Genomic DNA, 11,503 nt, shown 5'->3' on the forward strand with positions numbered 1-11,503 from the left:
TTTCTTCTCAGGTTTAAGTGGAACCTCTTGTGCTCCAATTTGTACCCATTACCCCTTGTCCTTTCATTGTTTGCCACTGAGAAGAGCCTGGCTCCATCCTCGTGACACTCCCCCTTTATATATTTATATACACTAATAAGGTCACCCCTCAATCTCCTCTTCTCCAAACTATAGAGACCCAGCTCCCTCAGTCTTTCCTCATAAGGGAGATGCTCCACTCCCTTAATCATCTTAGTTGCCCTGCGCTGGACTCTCTCCAGCAAGTCCCTGTCCTTTTTAAACTGAGGGGCCCAGAACTGGACACAATATTCCAGATGAGGTCTCACCAGGGCAGAGTAGAGGGGAAGGAGGACCTCTCTCGACCTACTAACCACCCCCCTTCTAATACAACCCAGGATGCCATTGGCCTTCTTGGCCACAAGGGCACAGTGTCGGCTCATGGTCACCCTGTCGTCCACCAGGACCCCCAGGTCCCTCTCCCCTACACTGCTCTCTAACAGGTCGTTCCCCAGCCTATACTGGAACCTGGGGTTGTTCCTGCCCAGATGCAGGACTCTACACTTTCCCTTGTTATATTTCATCAAGTTATTCCCCGCCCAGCTCTCCAGCCTGTCCAGGTCCCTCTGGATGGCAGCACAGCCTTCCGGCGTGTCGGCCACCCCTCCCAGCTTAGTGTCATCAGCAAACTTGCTGATAGTACACTCAATTCCCTCATCTAAATCGTTAATGAATATATTAAATAATACTGGTCCCAGTACCGACCCTTGAGGCACTCCACTAGATACAGGCCTCCAACTAGACTCTGCCCCATAGACTACAACTCTCTGGCTTCTCTCCTTCAGCCAGTTCACAGTCCACCTCACTACCCGATCATCCAGACCACACTTCCTCAATTTAGCCGCAAGGATGCTGTGGGAGACCGTGTCAAACGCTTTGCTGAAGTCGAGGTAGACCACATCCACCGCTCTACCATCATCCATCCACCGTGTTATTTCCTCATAAAAGGCTACGAGATTGGTCAAGCACGACTTCCCCTTGGTGAAGCCATGTTGACTGCCCCTCATAACCCTCTTATCCTTGATATGCCTTAAGATGGCACCAAGGATAAGGTGTTCCATCACTTTCCCAGGAACGGAGGTGAGGCTGACTGGTCTATCGTTACCAGGGTCCTCCTTCTTGCCCTTTTTGAAGACTGGAGTGACATTTGCTTTCCTCCAGTCCTCAGGCACCTCTCCCGTTTCCCAAGACTCGGTGAAGATGATGGAGAGTGCTCTAGCAATGACCTCCGCCAGTTCCCACAGCACCCGCGGGTGCATCCCATCTGGACCCATGGATTTATGGATGTCCAGACTGCTCAACTGGTCTCTAACCCATTCCTCATCAACTAAGGCAGACCGCTCCGTTGACCTATCTTCATCCGGGGTCTCAGCGGTACAGGGCTCTTCAGGCCTGCCTCCAGCAGAGTAGACAGAGACAAAGAAGTCATTCAGTAACTCTGCCATCTCTGTATCTTCTGTATCTCTGCCATCTCTGTATCTCTGTCCAGCCCAGAGAACCGAGTATTCTCCATGCAGCTTTGGTCCTAGTTTTAGGGAAAGGGGGAAATTCCCAGGGGTAGGGGTCTCAAGAAATGCATACTGTAACTTTAGTATACAGAAGTTTTCTGAGACTCTGCATCAGCGTTGTTATTCTTTCAGAGGAAAAAGATAAGGCTCCTTAACACAGAAGACTGGTACATGATGACATCTGACGCACACACATTTGCAACCTTTAAGAGTTTTGCCTGTAAATCGCTATTTGAGTCCTAACAGACTGTGGCACAGAGACACAACATACGTTATCTATAGCTGTGTTGCTGATCAAGTACTACAGCGCTTTGAATCTCTTATAAAGTAGTTGCACATATGCCAATTCTTGGTTACATATTTAAAATAGGATGTTGCAGGCACACACACCAGAGCACAGGTAGTCTCTTAATTAGGGATACCATAAGTTTGAGAAACCCACAATATACAGACAGATCTGTCTATGGTCAGCCCTCCATGTCCTGCTTATTGTAGAGTTGTGTTACTCAGACCCCTTGAGTAAGCCCAGCGCTGTGCCCTGAAGCATCAGCAAACACTGAAGGTGAATCTATGTACTTAAAGGGGTGCAGGTCCTTCCCCTACATCGACTGCCAGCTTCCCAGTGCTATCGGTCCAACAAAAATGGGGCTGGATGCTTTTCTGCCAGCTACTCAAACTAATTATCACCAGTCGGAATGTCACTTACCTCAGGGAAGACTCACCAGGCAAACATCTGAAGAGGTGACACAGGAAATAAGCCAGCCTAGGAAAACAAATTTCTCATGTCTGAACTCCTCTGGAGCCTTATGAAAATATGCACAAATAAAGAGTCCCTTCCCCTGCGGGCAGCTTTAACCTGCATTTGCAGAACTTCATCAGCAATTCACTGCCGACCTTGGCTGCATTACAAGGGAGTTATTTGCACAGGGATGGAAAGCTTCTAAACAATTTATCCAGTGAGTTGGATGCAAACAGGCTTTTCTTTAAACACCAAGCATGCAAGTCCTTAGGCCAGTTAATTTGTTGTTAACAGATTTCCTGCAAAAGGAAGGTCCTGTGTTTCTTTAATGATTTTTTGGCTGAATAGAAATTTAGGCTTCAAACAGAGAAATTATTTCAGAGCAAGGAATGAATGGAGACCAAAGGATGATTATTGCTCTTAAAGGAAGCCATTACAAGAGATTATCTTGTTGAAGAGGTAAAGATCTAAATACACTTCCTCTGTACTGACTTGGGTGGCTGAATGTTGACACTAAAGGAATGACATTCTTCCAGCCAGTGGGGCTGCCTCAGCACTGCACCATCGGCTGCTGCCCCTCTTGCAGGAGCTGTTCCCTGCATGGTAAGAGCCAGGCAGACAAAGAGCTGGAGGTAGTAGTTTTCAGCCTGGCTTTGACTTAATGATTGAAAAGCAAGGGGTTGTGCTGTAATTTCATTCTTCAACAGGGGACATCAGCACAAACAAGCCACGAATGTGGAGTTCTGGCATCTTACCAAAGACTAATAAAGCACAGGTAACTTGCTGGCCCATCCACAGAACTCCTGCTGGCTTCAGCAGGACATTTTCCATCGTTAGTAAAGCGCGACCTACACAGTTTGGAACGGAGACATGTCTGTACACGCCACACTGAAAAGCTCACACACCCATGCTGTGAAATGAAGTCCTAGCTCTTCAGTAAGCACCAGAAAAAGCAAATTTTATGCAGCACCCTTAAACTGGAGCCACAGAAACGCAGAATGAATCCTTAACCTCTGAGCAAGACAGCCATGAACAACAGCGTGCTCCATTTCAACAGTTGGCAACGTCACTGATGGTGCCAGCCCTGCTCTAGTCTCTTTCCTGGCTCTTCTCCCACATCCCTCTGCACAACTCCCAAGGCATGGACTTCCTGCTTTCCCATGGATTTGCCACTCAAGGATCCTCCTCCTAAAGAGCACATAATCCTGCTGATCACAGTTTTGTAGCTGCAGGTAGCTTTTACTGAGGAAAAGATAACAAGGAATTTAAATCTTGAGGCACAGGCGCTTTAGAACAGCTGTTTATTACTACAGTGAAATATAAAAACAAGACCACCCACGTTTTATGGAAACAATAAAAGTGCAAAAGTATTTTGGTATTAAATAGGAAATGAATTTATAAACGTTTCATTAAAATGGGCTGACACCTTGAGCCTAGAAACACTTTTTTTCTTCTTTTTTTTTTTCTTTAAAAAAACAATAGCAGCTGAACATTTTGGTTTAATCTTTGGTCTGATTATTAACCAGCAAAACACAGTTGTACCAAGAATGTCCATTGCAAACAGACACTTAAAATTTACATTACTCTGCAGATACTCAAAATCAAAAGAGGAATGTTTCCAAGATACCTAGTCAGGTAAAAAACAATGACACCTTTCAGAAATACACAACAGTTTTCAATACAAGATAAAGTCACATATATGCATTTTGGTTCTGTAAATAAACTTATTCTTTTCCAGGTGTGACTCCTCTTCCCAATCAGTGTTCAATGAAAACAACTTCATTTGCAGTCTTTGCAAAATTAGGCTGCAATTAGATAAAGAGAACCAAGAACACACATAAGTGCAAATTAACATGCACTTTCTTCTGTGTTGTGTTTCAGTTTACACACACAGAGGCAACCACGCTGAATCTATGATACACTATAACAGCTAGGACCTTAACAAATAGGTATTCATAGCCTTGTTCTGTGTACAGTATCCATAGGCTGAGAGAAAAGGGAGAAGGCAAAAGGCTCACCGAATTACTCATGTAGGTCAAGTTCTCTGTACACCTCCTTGCAGATAAAGCCCTGTAATAGCTCCACCATGCTGTTGGTAGTATCACATTTGTTGTGGAGTAGGATAAACACCGTAACAGAACCCAACTTTTATCAGCTCCTTTTGTCAACCATATTCATGAATGCATGCTTTATAGCAGATACAGAAAATACACTCAGCTGTACAACAGAGCCGCAAGTTAGTCTGAGAGACTTCCTCAGACCTCCCACCAACGCATGCACACTGCCTTACTGGCAGGAAGCCCCCTCTCCTCAAGAGAGCATACATTTTCTCCCATCACCAGCCATCACAAACTCAGAAATGCTTTGCTGAGCAAAAACTTACACTGATGATCTGCCTACACGGCTAATAAGCTGAGGGTTTGCCTCACTGTTCAGCCCGGATAGATTGAACCACTTTGGAAATACTGTCAAAGCAAAACCTACTTAACCCTCATTTCCCTACACTCCAAGTACACCTTGCTTTCAATAGCTCTCCTCCAATTTCATCCCATGTCCTTTGGCTTGTTCGCCGTATGTCTTCACTGAGAGTTTACCATCACTCTCACTCACCCCGAAGCCCAACTTTCATTTTCTAAACTATTTATATCCTCCACCATCTTTCCTTGTCATGCATTTCCTGATGTGACTGCCTCTTCCTGGCATTACTACATTTTACCGAGTCTCTTACAGATTTCTGTGTACTGCAGCAATACTAAATACACACCAACTATGCATCCCTTTTCAGAGCAAAGATCACTTTTCAGAGACAGGGATGCAGTGATGTAAACAAACTGACAGCTGACTAAAGTGGTTAAGATGCCAAAATTAACAGTTATAAAGGGGTTTTATGCCATGAGTTCAGGCAGCCACAATAACCTAGCTAGTCCTTCTTTGGGCAAGAGATTCAATGGCACTGATCACAGAACTGCATCTTATTTCAAACACCAAGTAACACAAGCCTGCAAAAATAGTATGTATCATGGTCTACTACCAAAAAAACCCAACCTCAAAACACCAAGGTAGCTAACTTAAATACCACGTGCAAAGAACATTGATCAATACCACCTATAAATACACTATTTGTAGAAAGAAGCACAGTGCTTCCTATATAAAAATAACCCAGTTTACGGGTGTGACCTAGGCTATAATTACCTGAAAATAAGACTGCAAGCGCAGTTAAAACAGACAGAAGTAGGCAAACATCTGCCTAGGGAGTGTTTCCATTTAGAAAAATAGATTTTTATAAAGCTTCATAGATTTTGAAAATGTTTGCTTTGTGCTCTGATGCACAGAGCTCTGGATAAAGCACACTGGTATCGTTATGTACAGCAGGGAGAGAAGGAGTGTATTAGTAACTTCAAGTTACCCTAAAGCTTCCCAGAAGGCACACTTGGTCATTTGTAACTTGTTTCCAACTGTTCCCCTAGGACCCAGTATAGTGGGTAATGAGGCCTCAGCCTCCTGAGCACCAGCAATTCAGCAACACATTTTGTGTCTTAATACATCAAATACTTGACCAGGTGGCCCAATAATGCAAGGACTGAAATGCTGAATTTGCTGACACCCTGAGACACATCAGGTTCCCCTGCACGAGGTACCTACACCAGGAGCTAAGGACACTTGCAGAACTGGCTATGTTACAACTCAGCAGGTTATTCCAGAGACTGAGACACAACTGGGCAAGAAATGGAAATTATATGGCTGATGTGAATATTTAGGGGGCACTGGAATCCATAGCCTAAGACTGCCACTGTACCATGAATCAGTGCTAAATAATTTGAAGTACCCTGAAACGCTTCACTTTCTCCTCCCCACAACAAGGTAATGATTTGCTATAGCACAGCACTAGAAATTCCCATCAGGTTATTTGGTCAAAACACTGCCACAATCAGACAACTGCCTAGGCAGTCATCCAAAAATCCCCTCCAATCTCCTATCAGAGAGCAGGAAGGCGCAGCAGTCAGCTTACAGCACTGAGATTTGGGCTCGTTTAAGGTTTGTTTCAAAACATAATATACAATTTCTTAGTTTTGTTTTTGGTCCTTGAGGTAAAGCAAATGCTAAGAATATAATACTTGAAGACAGAAAAAATAATACAACTCAACAAGAACCCACAAACAAACCAACCTCTTTGGCATTTCCTTAAAAGAAGGTTTTCCTGGGGATGTCAAACATCATTCCCTTAACAAATACTAATGCCTCCTAATGCAATATTTAGTGCAGCCAATTATCCTAAAGAGAAGGCCTTTGTGAAAATAAAGTGCTATTTGTTTCCTTTTACCTATATTTCAATCCTTCAGTATAACCTTCACAGAGAAACACGCAACTAGATTCTTCATACTGTTATCAGAGATGGTTTGGAGGAAGAACCCCCAATTTTACATTAACATATGCACTGTATTTCTATGCAGAACAATGTACTCAATTACACAGGAAATTTAAAGCATGTCATTGAGCATTTCAAACTGCGATCCACAACCAAGCTCCACTGCTCATAGCATTTTAAGAGCATCTTGGTACATTAGGGGGGCTGTTTGCACTTACAAGTTTTAAATCCCAAATGGATTTTGTATCATAAAAAGCAAATATCATAAAAAGGTCAAATTTGCCACTAAGACAACAAGTGAAAATGGATTTCCAGAAATGTCAGTTTGAGCCTGTTATAGTTAGGTTTGCAGACAGCTGACTGAACGTAACGCTTCTCTACTAATGCATTTCCCCAGAAACTTCACAATTTCCCCATGAACAAGCAATGAGATTAAAAAACAAGAATCACAAATTCCATAAGTCTTGGCCTCTGGTTTCCCAGTCTTCTCAGGGCAGGGACAAAACCACAGAACCACACTGAAACAGGTCCCACCTTCCTCAGGCAGACACAGGCTCTCAATGGACCAGCGGACTGCAAGTGTGTGCTGCCTGGCCGGGTCCATGGACAACACCAGCTCACTCTGCTGGTGGCTCCTGCTTGGCCTCGGTGACATGCCGGCACGGGGTGGGCACTGGTCGCAAGTACCGGGGGCTGCTGTACATCCTGATGATGTGCGGGGCCTGGATCCAGGTGTTGATCAGCTGGAAAGCTGTCAGGTCCAGCATGAGCCCATCGAAGGCAGCCAGCAAGTTCACAGGGGCGGCTTCCTTGAGGAACCGGGGCAACGCCACGGCCTCGGGGAGGCTGGTGTTGCCCAGGAAGAAATGCATCAGCACCTGCTTGCGCAGGCAGTCCCTGAGGTACAGCACCAGGTCCTCCAGCCGCTCCACCAGGAACCGCTCGTCCCAGGCCTCCAGGGGCCCCTGCATCAGCAGGGAGAACAGGGCCGTCTTCAGCACGTAGGAAGAGAGCACCCGGCTCCACTGAGAGCTGAAGGGCTCCTCCAGGCCCTGCCCGCGGAGGTCCCGCAGGCCCTTGAGGATCTGCAGACACTTGAGGTGGCAGGAGGAGGCCGGGGCCTGCTCCTTCAGCCAGCTCAGCAGCCGCTGCTCCTGCCGCGAGGCGTTGAGGCCCCAGACGGCCTCGGGGGCCGGGGTGGGCAGCGGGCCCTCGGGCGGCAGGGCCGTGAGGTAGAGCGCGTCGCCGATGGGGATGGCGGGGATGAGGCGCACGGCCATGGAGATGTGGCAGCAGACGTAGTCGGAGCAGGGCACGATGTGCAGCACGGGCGGGCGGCCTGGACAGGCCGAGAGGTTGATGCGGCAGCGCTCCTGCAGCCGGTACCGCACGGCGCCCAGGCAGCGCTGCAGGTGGCCCTGGAACCAGCGCAGCACCAGCGCCGAGGAGAGGTGGCAGCGGCCCTGCAGCTCCACGCAGAAGCCCTCGGCGAAGGGCCGGTAGCGGCGCGGCCAGCTGCCCCTCGCCCGCAGACCGCAGACGAAGGCACCTTGCGGCCCCAGCCCCTCGGCGCAGCGCGGCTGCGGCTCCAGGTGGGGCGGCAGCCGCAGGGGCACCAGGATGTCGAAGCAGTCGGGGCTGCGCACCTTGTGCTGCTCGTAGGCGCTGCCGATGCGCACGAAGTCCCCGCGCAGGCTGAGGGCGAGCGGGCCGGGCTGCAGCCCCTGCGCCTTGGCGGCGCGCACCAGCTCGGCCACGACGCGCCCGACGTGCGCCTTGCTGTGCCCCAGCACGTGGGGCGACACCCGCAGCTGTCGCACGTAGAACCGCTCTAGCGCGTCGCGATGCGCCCCCGCCGACCCCGCCAAGCGGAACCCGCCGGGCCGCGGGCCGCCACCCGCCCCGCCGCAGCAGCGAGCCAGCAGGCAGCCCAGCAGCAGCAGCGCCGAGCCCTTGAGGAGCGGGACGGAGCCCGCCTCCGCCGCGCCCTCCCCGGCCGCGCCGCCCCGCAAGGCCTGGTAGAGGCAGAGGAGCGCGGTGCAGAGAGCGGTCGCCAGCGGCCAGAGCACCCGCAGGTTGACGGTGTAGACGGGCCCGGCGCGGCGGGGGCTCGGGCCACGGGGGGGGCCACCGCCCGGCCCCGCGGGCGGGGAGCGCCCGGCCCCGCCGCCGCCGCCCCCCTCCTCCGCCCCGGCCGCCCCCAGCGCGGGCCGCGCCGCTGCTTCCCCCCTGCTACGCCGCCGGCACGGCGGTCGCCCCCCTGCCTGCCTGCTCCGCTGCGAGCCTTCCTCTTCCGAGGGAAGCGGCGCCGCGTCAGCCGCCGAGTGAGCTCAGAGGAAATGCCACGGGCGGCGAGCCCGGCCGCGGCGTGAGGGCCGGGGGCGTTGTCCGACCGGGGGCCGGCCGGGCCGGGGCCGCCCGCGGGGCGGGGAGCGGCACCTCCCGCTTCTTCGCGCCGGCGCCGCCGCGCTGAGGGAGCGCAGCCGAGCCCCCAGAGCTGCAGCGGGTCCCGCCCGGCCCGGCTGTGCTGCCCCGGCCGCGCGGCGTGAACACGCGTTTCCATGCCCCCATCGCCACAACAGGACACTGCGGGGGTTTGTAGCCCCAGGTACGGGGACGGCTGTGTCGTCGGGGAGTGCCGCTGCGCGGGCAGTGGTGCTGTGTGGCAATCTCATGTTGCACGGTTTTCCCCGAAGGGTTTTCTCTTAGAGGTCTGCGTCCTGTTGCAGGGGAGCTTCTGCTCACAGCGCTGCCTGAGGGTCTCGGTGCCAAAGGCACAGCAAAGCCATCGCCGTTAATTCACCAGGGTTCGTATGGTTTGTCACTATACTAACAGCTGCTTGCAGCCACATCGTTCAAAAGCCTGGTTCCTTCCCTTGTGCCCAAGTTACTCAATCGCTGACAAAATGAAAGGGAAGAAATAACTCTGGGAGAAGTTACTCATTTGTTGCACAGGGACTTCTGTGGCCTCATCTGTTGTATGAAGCAGTGTGGCATCAGGCCTGCTGTTAACTGCGACTGTCACAACACTTCTGCCCACAGCATCACCCTTAGCACGAAGAGGGGAAAAGGCAGCATCTATCAGAAACAGTCAGACAGCGCTACCTCAGGCATTGTCCCAAGCCTACAAATAGCAGAGCCAAACATTCAAGTCAGAAAACAGGCACAAAAACATCACCACACATGTAAAGCCTCCAAAGCACTGCTGGAGAGTTGAGCAGTCACCTTAAACTACATAGAAATCACTGGGGCTTGCCTGTCACTAAGACTTCTTCGCCCAAACTACTTTTTCAGGGCACTGCAGAGCTGAAGATCACTGCAGCCTGCATTTCCTCATATCTCATGTGATGTCTCTCTCATGGGTGGTATATGCTCACTGTAGCTAAGCTGTATTTCCGAATGTGGCTTTGTGTCCCAGCTAGCTTTAGCTTGAAGAGTCCTCTATGATGGTGATGATGATTAACCTAAGAAATTAGCACATCAGGTTCCTACTGCTGCAAGTCCTTGGAGAGCTCAATTGCCGATGAAAAGGCAGCATTTTAAATTTAGACAAAAGGAAAATTGTGCCACATAGCACCACACAGATCCAAGACTTCTTTATATAGCATTTGGCTATTACCGTATTTATTGACCATAGGGCTGCATTGCAGATTGCACATTTTCTTTCTGGAATTCATCCCACCTGCTTTCTGCACAGGTACTCAAGATCATTGTTAAACATTATTTTACTGGAAGTATATTAGCCCTGTCTCAGATGGTGATGAGAACAGGATAATAGTCCTCAGCTTCTATTTAGTACATGGTTACTGAGTTTCGAAGCTGTTTGGTGAAGTTTAAGGAGCATCTGTGTAAGCATTCTGTTGTGGTTTAATTTAAGGTGATGAAGTTATTACAGCATTGCTGTAACTTGCTGCATCTGCATAGTGTCATGGGTGACCCCATGCAGGTGACAGAGCAGGGCTTCAATACAACATACTAATCCCAGCAAGCTGAAAACACTGTAACAAGGAGCAGGGCAGAGCACCAAGTGCAAAGAGAAAGGCTGTACAAGTGTTTGGTTATGTAATACGAGTTTATGTGAAACAAAACATGATTTCAAGTACATAGAAACCCTACTTCACAGAAAGCAGCTTATGTTTTATAGCCAAGATGCTGCACTCACAGTCAACCTGGGTAACCAAGGTCAAGGAGCCTGAACTAATTCACAGGCAACCAAACTAGGGTGAGAGTCAGAAGCACGCTTGAGAGCTACAAAAAGGTATCCTAACTACTCCAAACACTGAACCTTGGAGTTAGAATCAGGACTTTCTTATTTATTTATTAAATTAAAAACAAAGTATATGTAAAGGTAAGAAACTGTCAGCAATTTTACATCATCTGCACAATATTCCATGCCACATAACTAAGAGCAAGTTTTTCTGACAGCTGTGGAACAACTGAAGCCACAACCTTGCTACTCAGAAATGTCATTCCACAGCAACCAAATCTTTGAAAACAACCAGGAAGTGAAAAGCATTTTTCTTCCTCACTCCTTGATTTGTATTTTCCTGTATTTCTTCACAAACCCAGATAAGTGGACAAAAACATCATCATGCTGCCTATTGCCTGTGACAGATCACTTCAAACACTTTGTTCTGCATCCCCAAAACATTTAAAAAGCACAGCTGTGCTTGTATGAAACTGATCCTAAAGACATTTTGTTGAAAACTACCACTGAATGCTATGAACCCATTGCCCCATGTGCTCGACTCTCACTAGCCTGTGCTTGTTTGCACCCTTGAGCCCATCATGTTCCACATCCTTTCAGATCCTGCAACAAGCATACTGACTTTT

The 11,503-nt window shown here is 49.1% G+C and overlaps 1 protein-coding gene and 1 long non-coding RNA gene across 2 annotated transcripts; one reads left to right on the top strand and one right to left on the bottom strand.

Moving 5' to 3' along the window:
- Positions 1 to 3,589: 3,589 nt before the first annotated feature.
- Positions 3,590 to 9,241, bottom strand: ITPRIPL2 (ITPRIP like 2). Its single transcript, XM_061367754.1, has 2 exons — positions 9,064 to 9,241; positions 3,590 to 8,960 (listed from the first exon to the last, which is right to left on the bottom strand). Exons 1-2 carry the CDS (start codon positions 9,239 to 9,241, stop codon positions 7,288 to 7,290), a joined length of 1,851 nt encoding a protein of 616 aa, XP_061223738.1. The 3' UTR covers positions 3,590 to 7,287.
- Positions 9,242 to 9,426: 185 nt separating this feature from the next.
- On the top strand, positions 9,427 to 10,796 carry LOC133219549 (uncharacterized). The gene is made up of 2 exons (XR_009727466.1): positions 9,427 to 9,477; positions 10,548 to 10,796. It is a non-coding gene; the product is annotated as an uncharacterized LOC133219549 (long non-coding RNA).
- The last annotated feature ends 707 nt before the right edge of the window (positions 10,797 to 11,503 follow it).

This window comes from Neopsephotus bourkii, unplaced genomic scaffold (genome assembly GCF_033783945.1).
Source record: "Neopsephotus bourkii isolate Nb327-2 ecotype Australia unplaced genomic scaffold, CSIRO-AGI_Nbou_v1 NB_126, whole genome shotgun sequence".
NCBI classification, from domain to species: domain Eukaryota; kingdom Metazoa; phylum Chordata; class Aves; order Psittaciformes; family Psittacidae; genus Neopsephotus; species Neopsephotus bourkii.

Coding starts and splice junctions, on each gene's coding strand:
- ITPRIPL2 (XM_061367754.1), bottom strand. CDS start 9,241: ATGGGGGCATGGAAACGCGTGTTCACGCCGCGCGGCCGGGGCAGCACA. Junction 8,961..9,063: donor CCCGGCCCGGCCGGCCCCCG/GTCGGACAACGC, acceptor TTCCCTCGGAAG/AGGAAGGCTCGCAGCGGAGC.